Source organism: Musca domestica, unplaced genomic scaffold, assembly GCF_030504385.1.
Source record: "Musca domestica strain aabys unplaced genomic scaffold, Musca_domestica.polishedcontigs.V.1.1 57, whole genome shotgun sequence".
NCBI classification, from domain to species: Eukaryota; Metazoa; Arthropoda; class Insecta; order Diptera; family Muscidae; genus Musca; species Musca domestica.
Window position 1 is genome coordinate 2,616,393 of NW_026712358.1, and position 25,006 is coordinate 2,641,398.

Sequence of the window (25,006 nt, forward strand, 5' to 3'; positions counted from 1 at the left end):
GTTGTGTGACGCCGCCGATAACAGCATGGAAATCGAATTTGCCCCCATGCGTCTCACGAAATATCGCTCTGAGTTGCCCTCATACCAGGCCCTGAAGGATACCATTGCAGAAAAATCCGCCGAACTTCTCAAGATCAACAACAACGTTGAAATACCTGCCTTAACCGCACTCAATGAACTTTTGAATGCCCAATTCCAAGAGGTCGAGTCCAATGCGGAACGTTTGAACAGCATTACAGCCCAGTTCAACGATCAGGAACAGGAGTTGCGTAAAAACATCAAACAAGCCGGTGAAAATGTGGCCAAGCTCAGGGAACAGCTCATCAAGTGCGACGATATGTCCGGCGACAATGCCAAGATACTGGAACGTCTACAACAGTGTAGAGCTTTGCAAGGCCAGCTAGGTCAAACCGGCAACGATATTGACAATATCAAGCAGAAGGTCGAAGAGCTGCGCATCCTCTATCCCACTTTCAGTGAATCCATAATTCCCAAGGAGCTGAACAATGTCCAAAAGAGATACGAGGGCGTAGAAGTCTATGCCAAGAAAATCGAAAACTCTCTGCTGCAATTCCTGAAGAAGTTCCATGCCGATCGCGTCAACATGTTGAAGCGCATCATTCAAACGCAAAAGGAGAAGGTGAATTGGTGCCAACCCGAAAGCACTTCGGACAAATACAATTTGGATGTGAAGAAATCGTCGCTTCAAGAAGTTAGCAAAGCTTTGGACGACTGCACGAAGCGTCAGGCAGACATTGCCAATTCCCTAGAAATGTTGAAAGCCATTGAAACGCCACAAAATATGGCCGAACTTATCAAGGACTCAGAACGTCTGAATGGCGAGATGAGCGATCTACAAAAGGCTTTCGATCAAATTAAAAACATCCTCGATGAGAATGTCGATCTGTGGACTCAGTACGAGAAATCCAATGAGGAACTCAACTCTTGGCTACGAGACATTGAGGGTCGCATTAAGGCCGAGACAAGCAATCAAATCGACCTGACAAATATTCCACAGAAGATGGAGGAATTGATGCTACTGAAGCAGGACATTGACAATCACGAGCCGGTGATTAACAATCTGGAGAAGACCTCCCAGCAGTTGATTAACAAGAACCCAGAAGCCCGCATAGGTCAATTTGTGACGCACTTAGTGCAACGCTACCAGACTGTGGGCAAGGGATTGCAACAATACATGGACAAATTGAAGGACGCCTCGAAGGCCAATGACGAATACAATCGTGCTCTCAACGAAGCCACCGAATGGTTGGGCGAAGCCAAGATTGAATTCCAAGAATTGGCTAGAATGGGTTCTCCCGGCTCGTCATCAGCCACTGCACAACAATTGCAGACCATTAAGAATTATCTGAACACATTCGACAATGGTCAAGTGATCCTCAACAATGTTGTCGACCTGGGAGAGTCGTTGTATCCCACTGTGACACCCGAGAACAGGGAAAAGATTCGTGCTCAGCTAAGAAATCTAAGAGAAAACTTCGACTATTTGAGAGACGAAGCCAATGCTCTCTTGCAACAGGTCGAAGGTGTCCTCATTCAAAAGACCACAATTGAGGAAAGCTATGCCCAAGTTTCGCATTATCTCAACGAGTCCAAGGCCAAGGTCCTCAAGGCTGACGAACTCTATCCCACACTGGCGGCCAAGAAAGCTGCTCTGCAAAATTACAAGATCCAATTGCAAGAGGCCACCCTGCACAAGAATGCTTTGAAACAATTGCAGGAACGTGCTGTGGCTCTTTGCGATGATGAATCGGAACGCAAGACCGAAGAGTCCATAAACGAATACACCGACCTGGCCAAGAAAATTACCGACCGCATCAATGTCGTCACCAATCAAGTGGCCAAACACGAAGCCTACGACCAGGTATTGGAAAAGGCACAAGATTGGCTGAACACAATTAAATCGGAAGCCATAGATATTCTGAATGAGACCACTTTCGAAAAGGAAGGAGCCGAAGAGAAGCTTCAGGTCGTAGAAAATCTGTTGCAGCACAAACCTGAAGGTGACACCATTTTCGAAACTTGCCAGCAACTTCTGAACACCGTCCTATCCCAGACTCATCCCTCTGGCCATCCGGCTTTATTGAAGAGCTTCCAGGAACCCAAACAGGCCTGGGATGACTTCATGATGTTGTGCCAAGACTCGCAAGTCAAACTTAGACAGCTCTGCTCGAAATGGGATGAGTTCGAGACGGTGATTGATGAACTGGACAATTGGATGAAGAATGTCGAGGCCATTGTTAAGAATCAATCGCTGAAGAACACTGCCGAGGCCAAGAAGGCTCATCTCCAACAGTTGCTCGACATCTCGAAGGATATTGAGAAGCGTGCCAAATCCATCAATGACTTGATGGATCAAGGCCGTGAAATTGAGGGCGAAACAGATTTGAATCTGAAACTGTCCCGCCTCAATACCAGATATCAAACTTTGAAAAATCTCTGCAAGGAATCGGTGGCCAAATACCAGAACTATGTAAAGGATCACGAAGCCTTCGATCAAGATTATGAGAAATTCAAAAAGGATTTACAATCCTGCATTGATGAGTTGGAGAAGAACAAGGACATCGTTGGCGACCAAGCCATTCTGCAAGAGCGCCAAAATAAATTGCGCGACATGTCCGACAAGCGTATCAATGACAGCACTGCCTTTGAGAATCTCATCGATCGTGGTGAGAAACTCTATGGCCACACTAGTCCCGATGGTCGTGAAATCATCAGACAACAGCTCCGAAATCTACGCACCATGTGGGACAATTACACCGATGACTTGAATCAAGCCTCCCAAAAGATTGACCACTGCCTGTTGCAATTCAATGACTTCTCCATTGCCCAGGATCAGTTGACCAAGTGGCTCAAGGATGTCGATAAGGCCATGCAATCGCACACCGAACCCAAGACCACTCTGCAGGAGAAACGTGCCCAATTGCAGAACCACAAGTTGTTGCACCAGGAAATCACCACCCACAATGTGTTGGTGGACAACGTGTGCGACAAGGCCCAAGTCCTGGTCGATCAAATCAAGGACAATTCCCTGAATGTTTATTTGCAATCGATCAAGCAACTCTTCAACAACATTGTCCAGAAGTCGGAGGAGATCTTGAATAACCTGGACGATTGTGTGCAAAAACACAATGAGCTGAACAACCAAATTGCGGCTGCCAAATCCTGGATTTCGGGTGAAAAGGCCAAGCTGCTGGAGTGCGATGATGCCTATGGAGAAAAATCCGATATCAAACGCAAAATTGAGACCCTCCAGAGTTTGTCTCAGAATAAACCACAAGCCATGAAACTAGTATCCGACATTCGAGAGCAATTCGAAAAGGTGAAACCATCGACCTCCGAGAAGGGAGTCGATGTCCTCGACAAGGAAATCAACGAACTGGAGGTGACCATTAAATCTCACTTCGATGATATCGAAGGTATTGAGGGCAAACAAAAGGACGTTCTTCAGCAATGGCAGAACTTTGAGGAAAAATTGGAAGAGCTCACAAAATGGTGTCGCGCTGCCGAGGCTGTGTTCCGCGAACAACAACTGCAATCCACCCTGCACGAAAAGGTTGAACAACTGGAGAAATACAAGATTCAACGCGATCTGATTCTGCAAAAGGAGAAGGAGATCGATGCCTTTGCCGATGCGGCCCATGCTTTGCTGAACAATTGCGGAGCCGAGCGTTTGAAGACGTTGACTTCTCAAATCACCAACCGCTATCAGTTGCTGCAAGTGCTCAGCAAGGAAGTCGTGAACCGCTGGTCCAACCTCTTGATGACCATCAATTCTATCAGGACAAATACAATGAGGTTGACCTCTGGTTGGAACCCATCGAAAAGCAATTGCAAAATGCCGAAAAGGAAGATGCATCCCAAGTGTCGAACATCCTTCCCATTCTACTGTCGGAGAGGGAACAAGCCGACACCTTGTTTGCCGCTCTCAATGCTGCCGGTGAAAAGGCCTTGCCCGAAACTTCCACCCAAGGTCGCGAGAAATTGCGCAAGGAAATGCGTGATATTCGCGATCGCTGGGACAAATTGGACGAAGGTATTCGCAACTTGCAAAAGAAACAGGAAGCCCAGACAGTTCAACTCTCCAGCTACCAAGACATACTTGGCCAAGTGGTCAATTGGTTGGATCAAGTTGAGAAGGCAGTGCAGAATGAGAATCCCTCAACCTGGACCAGTGCCCAGGAGATCCGCTCAAAGCTCTATAAATTCAAGACCACCCAGCAGGATATCAATTCGCATAAGCGTATAGTTGAGGCTGTAAATGAAAAGGCCGGATTGTTGCAGAGTTCCGCTTTGCCAGCCAATGCCGCTGAAATCAAGCAGGCTGTCGAGAAGGTGAACCAGAGATACGACAAAGTCTCTGCCGATTGCAACAATTTACTGCAACAGCTGGAGGAAGCCTTCGACGTATATCAACAGTTCAGTGAATTGCAAAAGGCCCAACAGGACTACCAGAAGAACCTTTGGGATCGTTTGACCGGCTACTCTGACTATTCGGGTAACAAACCAGCCTTGCAGGCTCGCCTGAATAAGGTCAGCGAGATTATGGATTCCCTACCTGAAGGCTTGCAAAAACTACAGATTCTGTCCGATCACATTGACAACAACACCAAGGTCTTGCCAGCTCGTTCCAAGGAGGCGATGACCCGCGATCTCAGCAACTTGCGTGCTGACTTTGAGAAGTTCTCAGCTGCTCTGACTGATGTTAAGAGCGGTCTAGAAAGTCGCCTGCAACAATGGAATGACTATGAGGTCAATTTGGATCAGCTAATCTCATGGCTGGGCGAATCGGAAAATGCCCTGAAGAACTATAATCCCAAGGCCACTTTGGAAGAGAAGGAAGAACAGCTGAACAAATTCCAGAGTCTTAACCACAATTTGCGCCAAAAGGAAGTAGAGTTCGAGAAAATCAAGGACGACTCCTCCGAGTTGATCCAAAGTTCGGGCGAAACTCGTATTGCTGTCAACGTGCAACAGGTTACGTCGCGATTCCAATCTATCCAGACCACCACAAAGGAGATTTTGAAGAAGTGCGAACAGGCTGTTCAAGATCACCAGATGTTCAACGAAAAGTACAAGCAATGTTCCGATTGGTTGGCCAGTGCCCAAGCCAAATACGACGATAGTAGCGATTTAAGCCAGGTCGGCTCCCGCGATGATTTGCTCAAGAAACAAATTGCTGTCCAGGAACTTTTGGCTCAACAGCCTTCTGCCACTTTGCTGCTTAACAATACCATTGAGTGCGGCGAGAAGTGCTACCCATCAACAGCCACCGAAGGACGCGAAGCCATACGATCGCAACTGGAAGAATTGCAACAAACGTTCGATCAACTCTTCGACAACATCACCAGCAACAGCCGCAAGATCCAAGACAAAATGTCTAAATGGTCCGGTTTCGACGAAATCGCCGAAAAACTCAAGAGCTGGTTGGCCGAAATTGAAAAGGCAGTACCCGGCGAAATTGAACTCAAGACCACCTTGGATGAAAAACGGGCCAAGTTGCAGAATTACCGCGACTCTCTGAACGACATACAGAATCACCAAGCGGAAATTGGCAATCTGCAAGAAATCGCCGCCAATTTGCCCGAGAAGACGGAGCATGTCGAAGCGGCCACCAAAGAAATTGTGGACCGCTACAACAAAGTCCAGAAGAGAGCCCAGCAATATGTGGAGAACTACGAACGCATTGTAAGTGCCCACCAGCAGTACTGCAAGGCCGTTATGGATGCCCAGGAATTCATCGAATCAACCCATTCCACCATTGACTATTGGGGAGATTTGGACTTGGAACAGGTATCTCTGCACACCAACTTGGATCGCTTGAAGAATTTGAAGGCCAGTTTGGCCGATGAATTCCCCCGCGTGGATCAAGTTAGATCTCTGGGTGAGAAGGTAATTCCCGGCACCGTAGACGCCGGTCAAGTGAATATCAAGACCCAAATCGACAACACCCAACAGGAGTGGGAGGGTTTGATTGCCGAACTTAATTCCACCATAGAAGCCATCGAGTTGCGTCTCCAACAGTGGTCCGACTACGAACAGTTGCGTGACCAATGCTTGGCCTGGATTAGAGACTGTGACAATAAGTTGCACTCCATCGACTTGAAACCAAACTTGGGCGAAAAGAAATCTCAATTGGAGGAGTTGAAGAATTTGCAAGGCGAGGTCAGAGCCAAGGAATTGGAAATTGACAATGTCTCCGAAAAGGCTCAGCTGCTGATGAAGGGTCCCTCGGCATCACGTAGCTCTGGACCTGAATTGGTCACGAAATACCAACAGCTCTTCCACAAAGTGAAGGAACTTAACAATCGTTGGCAACAGTATGTCACTACCCATCAAGACTTTGAGAATAGCATTTCGGAATGCACCTCCTGGATAAATGGCATTAAGGAAAAACTCGACTACTGCTCCGACATGAGCTCGATGAGTCAAAAAGAATTGGACAAGAAATTGGCTACCATCCAAGATATCATCCTCATGAAAGACGAAGGTTCTGCCAAGGTGCTCAGCATCGTGGAAATGGCTCAAAACGTTTTGGCCAACACGGCGCCCAACGGTCACGACGCCATTAACAAAGAATTGGCGGACTTGCAAGAATTATGGTCGGCAATTGCCCTGCGCATCGTTGATGTCAAGGCTCAGCTGGATGATTCCATAACGCAATGGTCTGGTTTCCTGGAGCAGGTACAAAATGTTTCGAAATTCAACGATTGGTTGGATAACACATTGAAGGAGCTCTCCGAACTACAAGCCACCATGCCTGAGAAGAGAGCACAACTGGATCGGGTCAAGACAACTGAGGAAAAGGTGCGTGTCGAGAAGATCGACGTCGATGCACTTAAGTCGCAGGCCAAGGATATGATTGCCAGTGGCCAGCAAAGTCAGTCGGCCTTCCAGGCCCAAAAGGTTTTGGACCGATTCGACGAATTGGCGGCCAAGTCGCAGAAATTGCTGTCCGAAAGACAAGATCAGTATCGCGATCACAGGTTGTACAAAGAGGCCTATGATGATTTGGTAAGCTGGATTAGCAGGGCCCGCGAGAAGTTCCCCTCGTTGAAGCAAAGCTCACTGAGCGATAAACTGGCCATAGAAAATGCTGTACAGGCCACCGAAAATATGCTGAACAAACAGGCCCAAGGTGAGTTGTTGGTTGAACACCTGACGCACACTGGTGAAGTGGTGCTGGCCAGCACATCTCCACAAGGTCAGGAAATCATACGCAATGATATCCGCTCTTTGCGTGACAGTTTCGAAAGTCTGTTCCGCGACATTAACTCGCAAAAGGAGAACCTTGAAGAAACTATGTCGCAGTGGCGTACCTATAAGGAGGAGTACGAGCGCCTCATTGAGTGGCTCCAACAAATCGATGTTTTGGTCAAGAACCATAAACTCAACCTTATGCCCAACTTGCCGGAAAAAGAAAAACAGGTGGCTGATATGCGCGACATCATGAAACGGTTAGAAAAGGGCAAGGACGACATTGAGAAATTCAATAAATCCGCAGCAGACCTACTAAAATCCCACCTCGATACGTATGTCAACAATCAGTTGAGACATTTGAACTCAGTCTATCAGGTGCAGGTCAACCTGGCTAAGGATGTCCTCAAGAAGGTCGAAACCAATTGCGAACAACACCGTGAATTCAATGGCAACATGAAAGCGGCCCATGCTTGGATCGAAAACGCCAAGGAAGTCATTCGTGAATGTAGCGAATCTTCAAGTGCCGGATCGAAGGAGCTTTTGGAGAAGCGCTTGGAAAAGATTCAGGAACTTATACGCAACCGTGAGGTGGGTCAGAATCTTGTCCACACCGCCATTAACAATGGCGAGAAGGTGGTGCGCAACACTCGCTCCGATGGCCGCGATGCTATCAACAGTGAAATGAAGGATTTGCAAAACGACTGGGACCGCCTGGTCAAGAAAATGTCCACGGCCAAGGTGCAATTGGAAACGAATCTCTTGCAATGGGCCGATTACAGTTCCAGCTATTCCCAGCTGCAACAATGGATTCAAGATCGCGAGGCCAAGTTGCAACAGGCTTGTGAGCAGAAGATTACAAAGTCCAAGGGCCAACCACGCTTGAGCAGTGGTTTGAGCGAACGCAAGGCCAACTTGAGACAGACCAACAACATTGTCCAGGATATAGTCTCCTTTGAACCCATGATTCAATCTGTCACCTGCAAGGCTTCCGATTTGCAACAGGGAGCTCCAGCTTCGGAAATTTCCAGCAAATATGAAACCCTTACCAAGCAGGCCAAGGATCTGTACGAAAAGCAAAAGAATACTATCGATCAATACCAGGCTTTAATTGATGCCGGCAATGACTTCGCCACATGGTTGCGCAACGCCAAGGAGCGCCTCAGCAAATGTTCCGAACCCACTGGCGATAAGCAGGCCTTGGCTGAGAAAACTCATCAGCTTAAGATTTTGCAAGGTGAAGTACCCGAAGGTCAAAAGAAATTGGAAGCTGCCTTGGAACAAGGTGAAATCGCTTGTCGCAGTGCCGAGCCCGAAGATCGTGAGATCATTGAACAAGAGGTGGCTCTCTTGCAGGAAGAATTCGATGCCTACGTGGACAATCTTAAGAAGACCAAAGACTATTTGGAAATGGGCATTGTCAAGTGGTCCGACTATCAAGACCAATATACCGAGGCTTTGGATTGGTTGACCAAAACCGAGGTTTTGGTTCAATCCTACAACAAATTGCAGGAGAACCTGATTCAAAAGAAGGTCGTATTGGAGGAGTTCCAAGGACACTTGCAGACTCTGTTCGACTGGCAGAAGACTTTGGATCACTTGAACATGAAGGCACAAATGCTGTTGGAGACTTGCTCCGACACCCGCATCAGTAATGCCGTTATGCAACTGACCACCAAATACAACGCGCTGTTGACTTTGGCCAAGGAAGTGATGCGTCGTCTTGAGATGCACTATCAAGAACACCAACAACATCACACCCTCTACGAAGAGTGTCAGTCATGGATTGAGCAGACCCGTGAGAAGTTGCAGAAATGCGAGGTCATACCGGGTACTTTGAGTGAGGTCCAAGCCAAATTGAATACCGTAAAGAATCTGAGACAAGGTTTCGAATCGGGTCAAAATAAATTGCGCTACTTGATGGAATTGAAGGAAAAGGTTATTATGAATACCGAGCCCACTGGAGCCGCCAAGGTTCAAGAGGACACTGATGCCTTGAAACAGGACTATGACGATTTGCTGACACAAATGAATGATGTCAAGCAGAAGTTGATGAACCGGTTGGCTCAGCTGGAAGAAATCTTCAAATTGTACAAACTTCTGCAAGAATGGCTGGAGGATGTTGAGCCTAGTCTCAAGACCACCGGTGAGTTCCTCAACGATTTGAGTGAGAAGAGAGCCGCTCTGGAGAAGTTCAGAGCCATACAGAGAGATTTCAATGGCCACAGCGACATCGTCGAGAAAATCAATAAACGTCTGAATGAAGACAACTCTTTGGATCGCAACGATTTCAAGCCTGGCATGGATAAGTTCGATGAACTGCAAGCCAAGGTCAATTCCATCATTGAATCGCTGGAGAATCAAGTAAACAATCACGATAAATACAAGCAAGCCTTCAACGAGACCCAAGAATGGTTGCGCAAGACTCGCATGGACATCGAGCAGTGCTCCGACTGTCATGGCGAGAAGCAACAAGTCGAAGATCGCATTAACAAGCTGGGCGAAATCGATGCCACAATGCTCGAGGGCAAGTCCTTGTTGGAGGCATGCCAAGAACTTTCCCAGGCTGTCATCAACACCAGCGGCAGCGAAGGCCAAGACACAGTGCAACAAGAGATTAAACATCTGAACTCCGAATGGGAAGCCATTCAAGTCATGTCGCGCGATGCTCGTTCCAACTTGGAGACATGCCTGAATGTATGGTCGAGCTTCTTGCAGAAATTCAATAAGATCAATAAATGGATCGAAGACATGACCAAGAGAGTCAATCAAGCCAACGAATCGGAAAATAAGACCCCCGAAGATTTGGTGAATGCCAAGGTAAGTGCCACCAGTCGCCACCAGGTGGCATAACTAAATGTACTGTGACTACCACACGCTTTCGTAGAAACAAAAAATAAAACCAAACGGCACCACTAACCCCCCTATCTAAGCAACTTCCAAATGCGAAACAACAACAACACCCTCACAAAAGCACTTCGTGAAATCATTTCAATTCGTATTCTAACCTTAGGTATTTAAGATTCCAGCACCTCTGTAATAACTAAGCTAACCCCGCAAACAAAACTATATCCTTGTAAATCAATTAATCCCTTTACGAACTAATTGCCTTTCTCCTCCATACTAAACTACTCACTTGCGAACAGTGGTCGAATAAAATGTAATCTAATCCCCTTGCTTTCTCCTCTGTAGAAACTCTTGGAAGAAGTTGTCGCCGAAAAGGATAATGTCGAAGAACTGAATGATTCGTGTGAACTGCTGATGGAGCACAGTGCTTGTTCCAGAGTTAGAGATCAAACGGTTGACACCCAAGCCAACTACACCAAATTGCTGACATCCGCTCAAGGTAGGTTGCTTAGGGGAAATGTATGATTACCCACCGTCAATTCTAATGTATTTTTTTTACCTGCTCTCAGGTTTGGTGGCTAAGATCGAAAAGAACTTGTCGGATCACACCGAATTCTTGAACTATAAAAACGAAATGGATGCTTGGATCGAAAAGGCCCAACACATTTTGGATGGCTGCAACGGCGAGGGTGATATCCAACAAATTACTCAGCAAATTGAGACCGTTAATGTAAGTTGTTGTTATTTTTATGAAAAAAATTAACGTCTGAATTTTTATTCTTCTTATCCAGTCTTTGTCATCGCGTTTGCCCGAAGGCCAACATCTTTTGGGCATGGTTCAAGATGCCTATACCAAGGCATCAAATGTCCTGCCAGAAGATAAACAAGAGAAATTACGTGATCTTATGACAAAGGTGCGTGAGGATTGGGACACATTGGGTTTGGCTGTTAAACAGAAGTTGATCGATTTGAAACAAGCCCAAAATCGCTGGTCCGACTTTTCTGCCAACAAAGAGAAGCTCGACAAATGGTTGAGCGACATGGAGCAGACCCTTAAGACTGTGCCAGATACTAAGGGCGAACTTGGTGAGATGAAGACCCAATTAGAACGCTACAAGACTATGCAGAACGACATCAAGCTTAAGGGCTCAGAATTGGAAAACCTAATGTCCGAAGCCAAGGAACTGGGTGTTGATTTGGATGATGTCCATCGCCTGCAAGGTCGTTGGGATAAGGTCAAGAACGATTGCAACAATCACATCAAGGAATTGGAATCCGAAATCAATGACTACACCTCTTATCATCAAGCCTTGCAAGATGTTGAGAAGTGGTTGTTGCAGATTTCTTTCCAACTCATGGCTCACAACTCGCTCTTTATATCGAATCGCCAACAAACCCAAGAACAAATCAAACAGCATGAAGCATTGCTGGATGAAATCCAGAAATACCAAGCCAACATTGATGACCTCAATGCCAAGGGTCAAAATCAAATAAAACGCTACGAACCTACCACACCTGCCATTCGCGACACAGTCGAATCCCAATTGAAGAACATTCAGGACAGCTACAATTCCCTGCTCCAAACCTCCGTACAGATACGCAATCGCCTGCAAGAGTCCTTGGCTAAGTTCCAAGAGTACGAAGACACCTTGGACAGCATTATGCGTAATTTGGAAGAATATGAACCGATTATTCAAACGGAATTGGATGCTCCAGCCACCACCTTGGAAATGGCTCAGAATCAATTGAAGTGTGCCCAGAATATGCAAAACAAATTGAATCACGAAAAGTCACGTTTGGCCAGTGCCGTGCAGGCATGCGAGGCAGCAACCGCATCCATCAGTCGCCCCAGTTCACCGCTGGAAACAGCTATGCAAGTTATTCCAGAGCGTGAATTAATTGTGCGCGCCAAGTTGGAAGATCTGCTGGACCAGGTATGTACTAGGCGGATTAAATAGGCATCTATATGACGTAGTTTTATATATTGACTTATGTTTGTTTCTGTTGTTGTTATTTTTATTGTAGTTTGAAATAACGATTTTGATAATTTCTCATCTTTATTTAAGGCTTTAAGAGTTTGCAAATTATTCTGATATTAGTTCAAAAAGTAATTAGGAGGGATATAGACGATATTCTATACTGACAAAGAAGCTATTGTAGCACATTCACACAACTTTGCTGAACGGATTTCTAGTTACAATTTTTAACTTTTCTAATCCAAGTTGGATTTTCTGTAAATTATAGTCCTTGTTAGATAATAGTTTTAGGAGATCCAACCAATAACTTTGATATATTTACTACTCTGTGGGGGCATTCGTTTTGAAATTAGACTTAGAATCAAGATGGACGGTAGATAACAGAATAACCCAAACATCTGTAAACTCACTGAAGTAGGTCGATACTTTTTAGAGCATTTTATATTTATGTAGAATAGTAGCAGTAATCGTCTTTAGAACACATTTTGCAAACTCTGCTTATTTTTAATATTTTTGTTTTTTTTTACTAATAACCATAATTATATTTTGTTTTTTATTTTTTTTCCTTTTATTTGCTGCACTATGCACTTTATATCCATATGTTTGTGTTTTGCAAAACAAATACCCCGCAAAATCCTTAATTTTATTTTGTTGTGCCTCTAACACCTTTAAAACGCCCAAATCCACCCAAAAAACAACCAACAATGCTTCCACCTCCTATAATTTAATGAACAACAAAATCAACACCAAAACAAACAACAACAATATAATGCCAACAAACAGATACCCAGTAAACAAACTCAAAACTCAACGCAAGACAACGAAGATGATCTGCTAGACGTTGAGATTTCTGAAGTTAGTGATACTTTACTGGACGCCGTTTCACATGAACGTATTCAGAGATTCAAAACCATAATACGTTCCGAAATATATATTGTCCACACATTGTATGCTCTAAAGACTAAGGTAAGCTAAACTAACTCTTCTACAGTTATGTGAGTGTGATGTCCCGACATATGTCCAGGCCAAGTCCTGCTAATGGAAAGAACGTAAATTTAAAGAAAAAAATTGGGAAATTGTTATGGTATTTATGGTGTTGGCAAAAATCTCCTTCTTAACGCTTCTTTTTAATTGGCTTCTTTGTTGATTTCTATGGCGTTGTGAAAACAATGTTTTTCTAATAATCCCCCTTTTGTTTATCCTTTATAGGTTCAATCCCACTTGGGTGGATTGATTGCCTCCGTTAGTGAATTGGAGCAACAGCAGAAACAACGCGCCGAATTGGGTGACTGGATTAAGAAGCAACAGAGCTCGGTGACAGATTGGTTAACCAGACCATGCAAATTGCGTCCCGAAGCCGCCAAACAGGAGTTGGTTGCCATGAATGACTTGTTGAATTCCATTGGAGTCAAGCGCTCCCAATTGATGTTGGAAATGACTGGATCACGTAAGTCGAAATGAGATAATTAACATTTTGAAATGGAATAGTGGAATTAGTCTGTCAGTGTATTTTCAATACCTTTTTTTTCCAAAGAACATATTAAAGTATTTTCAAAAAATTTCGGAATAACCAATAAAGGGGGTTTGGGTCACAATAAAGTTATTTTTATAACTCAAATCCCATTCGTAATCTTTCTACAAATCCTAATGTACTAAACTCTCTTCATTTAGTTGCTGAAGATGATACAGATCTCGATGACAACATTGACAAATTGGAATCAGCACTCATGGATGCCATTGCCAAGAAACAAGCTGGCCAAAATGTTATCGACAACTATCGCCAGGGCGTACAAGATATGCAGAATTGGATCGATGGCTTGATCAAGCGTATGGATGTTCTCGACAAGGGTTCCGGCTTGAATTGTGCCCAAAAAATGGCTGCCATTTCCGAAATTAAGAACGAATACCAACAACAAGGTCCTCAAAAGCTCCAAGAACTAAAGAACAAGGCTGCCCAAGTGGCCGAAGTCATCAGCAATTTGGATGGCCAACAGGTTGAGGAACAAATGAAATCATTGGACCGCCGCTATGCCGATTTGGGCAAGCGTTTGGATCGCAAGGCCCAATTGTTGGATGTGACCAATAAGAGTGTTGGTGGTGTCAAGGGTGAAATTGATCAACTTCAAAACTGGGTCAAGGATAAAATCCAAGAACTACAAGCACCCACCACCTTGGGCTACGAACCTAAGGCCGCCGAGGCTAGACAGCAAGCTCTTAAGGCTCTAATGAAAGATGCCGAAGGTAAGCAGTCGTTGGCCGATGCTCTGGAAAAGAGAATTGCCAATATGCAGCCCGAATTGGAACCTGCAGAATATGCCCAATTGGAATCGGCATTGCGCAATTTGAATAGCGAACAAAAGAATTTGTCGGGAGTATTGAAATCTGAAATGGAGAAGGCTTTGGATGCTGGCAAGGCTCGCAAAGCTCTGGAGAATGATCTGGAGAAGGCTCGTGCCTGGTTGAAATCCAAGATATCCGAAGTTAGAAAATTACCAGTCTATCATCCACTGACCTCGGCCGAAATCGAAGTGAAACTGCAAGAGAACAAGAAATATGATGACGATGCCAAACAATTCAGCGATAGCGTGCTAAGCGATGTCCAACGCCAGGCTGCAAATATAATGAAGGATTGTTCGGATGCCGACAAGGCTGCCCTGCAAAAGATTTTGGATGAAATTGATGCCGACTACAAGACACTCAAGGATGAAAGTGCCAAGCGAGGCAAGTCCTTGGCAGATCTATTGCAAGGTCGCAAGGCCTTTGAAGACGCCAAGAAGAAGATGGGCGATTGGCTCAATGAAATGGAAACTGCCACCGAAGGTGAACTGAGAACCTCAAGCCTTCCTGTGTTGGAAGAACAGCTGGCCCACTACAAGAAACTTATGGAGAATGCCGATGGCATGGGTGGTCTGATGAACGACGTCAATGAACAGGGTAAGAGCATCGTGCCCACTCTAAGCAATCCCGACAAGCTTAAGTTGAACGAGGAGCTGAAGAATATGAAGGACCGTTATGGTAAGGTTAAGCAGTGTTTGGCCGACCGAGTTAACACCTTGGGTGATCACATCAAGAAATATAAGGATGCCAAGTCTAAGCTTACCGAATGCATGGACTTCTTGAACACTGTCCAGCAACGTTTGCGCGATCTTAATAAGCCAGTTGGCTCCAAGATTGAAGACGTCCAGGAGTTGTTGGGTGCCTACGAGAGCATTCTCAAGGAATTGAAGGACAGTAAACAGAAAATGGGCGACATGAAAGTTGATGATCTGCCAGAATTGCAGAGCATTTTGGCTCAACAGGATGATATGATTAAGCTCATAGAAGATCAATTGGCCCATTTGAGACAATTGCTGTTGTTGCGCGAACAATTCATTGCCCTGATCAATGAGATCATCGCCTTCATCATGAAATACACCGATGTCATTATTGACATTGAAAACGCTCCCGATAGCTTGGAGGAGAAGATCAACAAATACGACGATGTCATTGCCAAGATCCAGGAATGTGAAGGTGTTTTGGCCTCCGCAACTGATAAGGGTCAGAAGATTGCCTCCGAAGGCACTGCTGCCGACAAGAACTCCATTACCGAGCAGCTGCAGTCGTTGAAGAACCAATTGGGTAATCTGCGCAAGGCTGTCGAACAACAAAGACAGAAACATCAAATCCAATTGGAACACCACAAGAAAATGGCTGCTGAATTGTCTGAAATCCTCGACTGGTTGCACAACAACGAAGGCACAGTCAAATCCAGACCTCTGCTCGATCGCGATCCCGATAGTGTTGAGCGTGAACTGCAGAAACACAAGGATCTCAGCTCTGAGGTACAATCCTATCTGGATAAATTCAATAAAATCAACAGTGGCATTAAGAGCGAAGTTGGCATGCCCAGCTCCCTTGTTGAAATGTTGTCGGAAGGACGTTCGTTGGTATCCTCATTGCCACAGGAATTGGAGGAGCGTGAGAAATATCTCATTAATAACCGCAATTCCCGCCTGGACTACATGAAATTGGTATCGCAATTCAAGGATTGGTTGCATGAGGCCGAGGATCGTTTGCAAGTTGGCAAACACGGCATTGATTATGAGAATCTGACACGTGATCTGGAAGAGCACAAAGTGTTCTTCGGCAATGAACAGCCCATACGCAATTTGGTGCACAAACAGATTCAAGATGCCGCCGACAAGATATGGCCATCCCTCAATAACTTTGAACAAACTGAGCTGTCTGCCGAACTGTCCCAATTCCAGACAAAACTGACCAATACCTTGGCCCAGGCTAAGACCCAACAGGGTGAGTTGGAAAAGGAGAACGAGTTGTGGCGTGAGTATCAACAATCAGTGGACCGTGTCAAGGCTACCATTGAACGCTCGAAGTTCTCCGATGAGCCAGTGCAGAATTTGGCTGGTGTTCACTTCAACATACAGAAATTGACCCATGCCATTGGTAATGTTCAGGTGAGTAAAAAATTGCATTTATTGCGGGATAATCTCTCTTGAAATCAAATATGTAATAATGATATTTATTGTTTGGGGCTGTGTAAGTGTTTATTTATTACACCAATTTAGGAAAACTCGAATCGATTATCAAATTAAATGATTTTAATTTCAAACGAATTTTGGTCAAGGTAATTTAAAAAAAAACAAGTATGTTTTATAGCGAAATATGTTCTGTGTTTTACATGTACGGTCAACAAAACACCATCCATTTGCAAAGCATAAGTAGCATTTCTGTTTGGTTTGCCTACCCAAAAAAAACGTAATTGTTGCAAACTCCTTTAAAGGTATACCCACACGCTTGTCGTCAATCAGTCGCCAAGCATTTGTGAGTTTGGGGAATTATGCAACTCAAGTGTGTTTTGCATTTGTTATGTAGGCTGGAGGTCTGACATAAGGTAGACATAAAAAAATTAAAAATGATTTACATATGTATTTTGTATAGTGTGCCATATTTTTAGGCAGCTTTTATATTTTGCCAGTGTGCATGAATATTGATTCCATTAATCATCAAGTCGAATAACCTGAGTGATTTTTTTTTTTTGCTTAAAACTGTAGGATTCTTGAGCATTGATTTTTATATCATATATTTATGCATGTCCGTCTATTGGCAACACAATAGAATTTTAAATATTTTAGATGGAGGTTTTCGTAGGATGTTTGACATGGAAAACAGTACATCGGTCCACGTTAATGCATTCAGAATTTTGAGGTTACATTCAGTTATATTTCATCTGCAATTTGTATACCTTCCACCACAGTATGGTGTATATTAGGTTCGTTAATTTTATTTACAACACCTCGTTGAAAAATTATTATTGTTTTTATAAAAACAACTTTTATTTATTAGTGAAGAAAAATGTTATTTTATACCAAGATTTAAGGAAGGGAAAACCTTGGTTTCGGTAAGAGCCATTAATTTCAAAATCAATGCATTAATTTCAAAATCAATGTATGTCAATCCACCTAAATATTCAGAGAGAAACCATACATATAGAACATTGAAAATAGGAAAAGAATGTTTTTTATACCCTCAGCCATATGGCTAGAGAGGATATATATCATTTGATAGGACCAAAACGTGACTCATGAAATAACGGTTTTAGACCCTAGGTCTCTTTGGGCCAAATCCGTTTCAGGATATTTGGAGTTGGCTTAGTGATGTGCGTCCGTCCGTCTGTTCGATATCCCTTGAAGGAAGTATTCGATTTGGTCCAAATTTGATATATCGTAATATTATTATCAAACTCAGATCGATTATGGAGATGGACAATATCGGTATACTCCTTCTCTCCCCCACAAAAGGTCGAAATTTTCAAAAAATGTATTTTCTGCACAGAAAGAGAAACGATAATCCGATTTTGCTCCAACTTTGAAAGTCCTAATATTTGCGTCAGTGCTAGGTCAGGTGCGAAAGTTGACAATATCGGTCCACTGTATTAAGTACATCCCCCACAAAGGGTCAATCTTTTTAATAAAATGTGATGTAAGAGTCCTTTTATCTTCAAATTTCACACTCTCCAATAATTTTAATAACCCAAGGTGTGGTGTTAAGATGGAATATATCGGTCCACTCCTTTGGTACCTCCCCATAAAAGGTCGGGATTTTCAAAGAGAAACGATAATCCGATTTTTCTCCAACTTTTCAAATCTTAATATTTGCGTCAGTTCTAGGTCAGGCGCGAGAATGGGTAATATCGGTCCGCTCTATCAAGTTCCTACTCACAAAGGATCCAAATTTTTGAATTATTACAACTGTTATAAAAAGTGATGTAAGAGTCCGATCGTCTTCAAATTTTACATATCCCAATAATTTTATGAACCCAAGGTCTGGTGTTAAGATGGAATATATCGGTCCACTCCTTCTGGTACCTCCCCTACAAAGGGTCAACATTTTGAATATCCATGAAGCTCATAAAACGCGAAATAGACATTAGATTCCATTTAGACTCGTCACGTCTCAATATTTCTATCAACACAAGATCTGTTATGAAGATGGTAGAGTTCAAACCATTGCTTCTGGTACCTCCCCCACAAATGATCAACGTTTTGAATAACCAAAACGATTATAAAATCCTATATAAACATCCGGTTCATATTTCACACATCCCATTATTTTTACCAACACAAGATCTGCAGTAAATATTGCCCACTCCCCCACATAATATTTGAATATGCATGAAGCTCGTAAAACGAGAAAGCGAAATAAGCATCCAACTCTTCTCAAATGTAAATACTTTTAAGGTTTTAGGCGTACTTTCAAAACCAAATTAGTTGTAATTTGTTGGTTTAGGAGGGTATTAAACCTTTCTAAAATTTCACGAGAATTTGGTCTACCATCTATTTTTATACCCTACCCTACCGTGGGTATTATGTCTTTGTGCATGTATTTGCAACATGCAGAAGAAAACTTAATAGACCCATGCTTCATTTTGGCGATCTTCTCAGAATCACATTCTGAGTCGATTATAGAATAGATGTAAGAATTTAAAATTTGTTTCAAATATTGCTTTCTCCCCATACATATGTTTTATCCGATTTGATATTGAAGTCCCCCAAAAAAAAATCATAACAACGATATTCGGTACAATATGTCAGATGAATCCTAGAAAAACGTTTACCAAATTTTCCTGAGATCAGTTTAGATTTAGATATAACTCTAAATACGAGCAGTGATATAGGGTGTTAAGTAGTCTTTTCTTGCTGTTTCGGAAGTTGGACGTGTAAAATTTTGAGGGATTTGTGGAGAGCAGAATTGGAGATTTTCATTCAATTTTTCTTTAATGGCTACCAAATAACTCTAAACCAGCTCCTAAAATAATTCGAACTCTTACACGTTACTTAGATTGTTGGAATTACCGAATTTCTTATATCGACATCCCTATCCTATTAAATAAGCCAACACTCTCAGTAATATATGGACTTCCACATACGAACTTCACTTAAGCAGAGCCGCAAAAATAACATCGTTCAAGCACGCAGTTTGTCTGGCTGTGACAAACAAGATAAACGTTTCGCGTTTTCATTATCCATGCGGCTGGCTGACTGGCCATACCCCCACCATTCGTATCATTTGTATCTCTGGTCGTCATGCCATACATTTCGTATACAAGTATCTTCAAGTTACTGCCATCCATCCAGGCCTTGCATGACTTGTCTAGTCTCTCTTGGCCAAAAACAAAATAAAAGGAAAACAAAACAGCTGAGTTGGGTAGAAGATGAATGTGTCTTATCCAAGTAGTGGCGAATGAGAAGTTATTCAATGCAGGCACACTCTGTGTGCCATCGTAAAGAAACAAATAAATCGATTTCTCTTTAATCTCCCAAGTTTTCTCTCCCCCAAAGCGACGACTCTTTTACAAGGCAAATTGTTCTTGTTTTTTTTGGCATTTGAGTACCGGCAAATGATGATGTCATTGTTAATTGTAATTGTCCAACAACGTGCTCCGCCGTTGATAAAGCTCTCAATGGGAGAGCTTAACACAATTTCTTTGCGCTCATGCAGAAAATTTGTTAGCCATACAATAAAAAAGAGAGTTTTCAATTGTCATATGGTTGTGGTTCATATTCAAGTTTCAGCTACTTTTACCGGTGTTTAACCGGCATATGACAGGAAAAAAAGGGAAAAGACATCGAGCAAGTCAAACCAGTCCTAAGGAATCCCAATAGGCCAGTTCTTGCCCGCATACAAGAAAAGTTGGTATCATTTGAATTGCATTTCTAAAATGGCGAAGGAATTTTTATGGGCTAACACAGCTATTTATAGAATGGTTGTTAGCAACAAAATATTACCGGTTGAGAGGTTATTTTACAGTTCTTTATATACCCCAGAAATATTGAAAAAATTAAAAAGAAACACTAATAATAAAGGCTTGATTTGATACAATGTGTAGATCACAGAAAGTGGTACCTAAATATTTTTTTGAAAATAACCAAGTTTTACCTAAGTATCCAAACCACGCCATCGATCTTCTCTTTTAAATTGATTATAGACACATTGTAAAAGGCAGAGAAAACATATTTTTTTTATTAATTTAAAAAAGAGTTCAGCCATTCGCAATCTGTTCCAAAGCAAAGAGAGCAACTTCTAAAATACTACAATTATTGCGATTATTACAATCTGAATACACAGTACCCAGAAATTCAAACTGTTACGTTCCATACAGTTTTCATTAAATTACCTAAAAAACAAGTTTTATTTATTTGTATAATTGCCAAATAATATTAATTTCGGAAGCAATTTACAGCTGATTCTCGCATGAGTAAGAGAGGAACATTTTAACCATGTGTGTGTATGAGTCAAATACATTACTTTTTCAATTACTAAATTAACACTAGATCAATTCGAAATACCACAAAATTCAACAAAGGTGAATTTAATCCGCAGCATCAACTTCCTCCTAGGAAACAAATCTTCAGTTGTTAAAAAAAAAACATACAAAAGTCTTTCTTGGAATGCAACAACAAATGTCTTTACATTGTTACATACATATGTATGTGCTATAGAATTTCAAAACTGTCTGCAATGACCAGACATTATTAAATACTGTCTCTTCCGTGTTCTTTGGCCATAAAGGAATGTAATGAAAATCGTTGCTGACAATAGATTTCCCCCACACAGAAGCATCTCTCTGTGATGCATGCAGCCGGTCTAAACATTTGTTGTTTCAAAGTGTTTTTTTTTTGTTTTGGCCCTAACTTAGACCGGCTTATTGTTATGGACTCCACCTTAAAATTGTCTCATATATGTAATTTGGTGTATGTGTGTGTGTGTCAGCCTGTTGTGAGAGATAGATAGAGAATCTCTTTGGTTGTATGGCAATGCGAAAAAAGTGTAATTGATGACGTTAGCCAAGCACAACACGAATGGGAACTTCAAGTAAAACGTGTTTTTCATGGTTACCCCCGAAAATGGTTGGTTGCCCATTTGATGAGATACTTTTTTCTGGTGTCTACTCGAGTTTAGTTTCTCTTCGACTCTTCTCTCACGAAATGAGGTTGGAGAGGTATCTAGGGTTGCCAGTAAGACGGGAGTTTTAGTTGGAAATTAGAAATGTAGGTATTAAGGTTTAGGTCCTGTACAGAGCTGCTTTCCACATTAGCGGATGGAACCTTTTCATAGTTTTTGTTAAACGTTTAACAAGTCAACGTTTTTAAAATAAATGAATAAAAAGTAAAATTTTGTGGGACTTTTTGTATTCTCCCCAAAAGAACTCGAGACCTCTTAAAAATATATCCCTTCGCCTGAATCAAATGAAGGTATTGTTTTGAAAATCATTACTCTCTGTAAAAGAGAGTATTCTAACGTTAACCCAATGAGGATGAATATCCCAGACTTAAGCAATCTGCTGTATAAAATATTGTTTTTTTTTTCTAAACATTTTGGAAATATTTAATTTTTTTTAAATTGTTTGAAAAAATATAAAAATGTCGCCTACCACTTGAGTAATATTAGGTGCCCCTGAGTTCCCATGGACATTTGTAAACCACTTTTTATACCCTCAGCCAAATAACTAGAGAGGATATATATCATTTGATACCGCCAAAACGTGCGGTACCGCCAAATAACGGTTTTCGACCCTAAGTCTCTTTGGATCAAATTCGTTTCAAGACATTTGGAGTCAAACTAGCGATGTCCGTCCGTCTGTCTGACTAGTTGGGATGCACGATAACTCTCGATAAGTGTACCCGATTTGATCCCAACTTGGTACATCGTGATAATATTATGAAACTTAGATCGAGTTCGGAGATGGGCAATGTCGGTCCTTATGGTACCTCTCCCACAAAATGTCAAAGTTTTGAATATCCATGAACCTTATAATACACGAAATTAACATCCGATTCCATTCAGACTTGGCACATCTCAATATTTCTATCAACACAAGATCTGTTATAAAGATGGTAGAGATCGGACCATTTCTTCTTGTACCTCCCCCACATAGGTGGAAACAAAACGCTCAAAGAAAGCAAGATAAGCATCCAACTATCTTTAAATTTCACACATACAAACATTTTTGCTAACGCAAGATCTGTTATGAAAATGACATATAGCTCACAATTTTCAATACTTATATCTGTCATAACTTGTGAAACAAGAAAAAGAAAGAATTGCCGGATTCATTACAACTTGCTATATCAGAAGATTTCTCTTAACCAGAAATCTGATTTATTGAAATTAATGATTTCGCATAAAATTGGATATAAATGTTCGATTTCCTTCAAATTTTGCACATGTCAGTATTTTTTTCTGAATTAGATGAATTATGAAAATGGAATTTTTCGGTCCGCTATAACTGTTACGTCAATCTCATATAAAGTATAGGAAGTAGCCTATATAATAGTCCAAATATGGCATGTTGTAATATTTATATCAGTCTTAGGTCTGATACGAATTGGTCAGTATTGGCCAACTGTTTCGGAACCTCCCCCATTAAGGGTCACCAGCTTGAATAATCGTAACTCAAGGCCGGGGTACACATCTGTCGGCGTGATTCATTTATAGCTTAATTAAGATATGTTAAGAATGGATTTAAATAAAAAGAATATGGAGATATGGAGTTAGCCCCAAAATAAAAATTTCCCAAATTTCTCGTGATCGACGGCCAACGCTGCATTTATCCATTCCTATGGATTTTGCGACCTAATTGTATCCAAAGTTTACCTCAGTAATTTTTTTTATATTTAGCATTTCCTTACTGCTTTCTTAAATGAATTGAAAGTCATCAGAACCTACAAATGAAATCAAGAAAATAGGTATGGATAAGCCTTGGACAGCATTGAATCACAATATTGGGCCACAATAGTAGCTATCGCTATTTGGTTGAACTATTCAATATACACAGTGCAGATTTTATGAAAGCATAGATTTCCCCATGGAAATGCTTTGCCCCTATTTAGATGGCTGTTTATCCCATAAAACTTCCCCGCCAACAAGTTTCACAGGATCCTAGTTTTTTTACCGGATAAAGTCTGATGGCAGCCCTAATTGACAAATGTCGTTGTTTTGTTTTCATGCTACGGCTACAGCTGCCGCTAGCCGGCACATGTATCTGATGAGACGACGAAGAAAAACTCTCTTTGAAAGAGTGGAAAACACTTGTTCACGTTTTGTAATGGTGGTAGTTTTGTAGTGGGGAAACACAAACACACATACACACACTCACCGTATGGCTGTGAGTATCTGTGTGAAGTCTGGCAGCAGCAGCAGCTTTTGCCTCGGCATGGCCAGAGTTGAGGTTTCATTTCAAAGTGAGCTTTAATGGACGTCGCATTTGTGTGAATTTTCGTTACGAGACATGAGTCCACGTTGTTTTTAGATCAATCAGAATCCGGTGTTATTTTGGTGTGTGAAAAAGAAATACTTTTTTCATTTTTCATTCAAAGTGAAGCAATTTCAAAAATTGTCTGAACAAAAATTTTGTATATAATACAATAAACAACAACAACACCAACAAAGTGAATTATCGTTGATTGAATGAAACAAAAAGCAAATAAAAAACCAAACATATTGTAAAAAAATATAGGCCTAATCGTGCCGAGATAAGAAATACCTAACCAAGTGACAAAAAAAAAAGAAGTGAGAAATCGTGGAAGAATTACAACAAATAAAAAACAACTTTAAGTTGTTTGTTTAACAAACAAATTAAAATATTTAACAAAACACAAAGCGACGTCATTTTTTTTTAAGTTTAATTTGAATAAAAAAGAAATATTGAAAGCAGCTTCTAAAGGTGAGCGAGCGAGCGAGCGAGTGAGGTGTGAACTGAGAGGAGAGACATTTACTTTGATTGTGAAATAGATGATGACCTCTTTTACCCTTGAATTATCCCTTAAAGAAAGAACAGAATGACAAAAAATAAGATAGAACAGAAAAAAGGACATGCCAAAAAGGCAAAGGAGAGGGACACGAAAACATTCCAACGAAGCTCTTTTTGGATGGATAAATAGTGTTGCCGTTTCAGTTGAAATTTGCTACATTTACCGATGTGGGTACACATGTTAAAGGCATGTGTCCATGGAGGCATATGTTCCGATTTCCGTGGAATAGTTAACGTTTCGCATTGTTCAAAATTAAGAGATACTCTAGTAGTCAGTCGATGACTACCCCAATGGAAAATTCAATACTTAGGAATATGCTCATCCTCAAAATTAAGATTATACATAAACTCTGTCTCCCGTGGAAGACGGAGTTTTTTTTGCATTAAAGAAATTGTTAAAACAATTCTAACTTTATATTCTTTAAAATTTTTCATTGTTTTATTAATTCTTGTTAAGTCATCTGTTCTCCTTATATTTATCTCTGTACATATATCCACAAATATTCTTCCTTCTTGGCAGTTTTCTCTTTTTTTACTGTGCTCTCTTTAACAATTCACAAGATGCTAATATTTTGCCTAAGAGAGTGTCATAGAGAGAGAGGGGGTTTCCTATATAAATAAAATATATAATTTGTCTTTTAACTACAATTTTATCTTA

General features: G+C 41.7%; 1 protein-coding gene across 1 annotated transcript in view; it reads left to right on the top strand.

The window, feature by feature from the left end:
- The window catches only part of LOC101893796 (muscle-specific protein 300 kDa), a 118,859-nt gene that overhangs the window by 59,067 nt on the left and 34,786 nt on the right, over positions 1-25,006 (top strand). Inside the window, 8 exon segments of the mRNA XM_059128703.1 lie at positions 3-3,776; positions 3,779-10,035; positions 10,408-10,561; positions 10,632-10,792; positions 10,854-11,996; positions 12,822-13,004; positions 13,248-13,485; positions 13,710-16,492. Coding sequence (XP_058984686.1) covers positions 3-3,776; positions 3,779-10,035; positions 10,408-10,561; positions 10,632-10,792; positions 10,854-11,996; positions 12,822-13,004; positions 13,248-13,485; positions 13,710-16,492 — 14,693 coding nt within the window.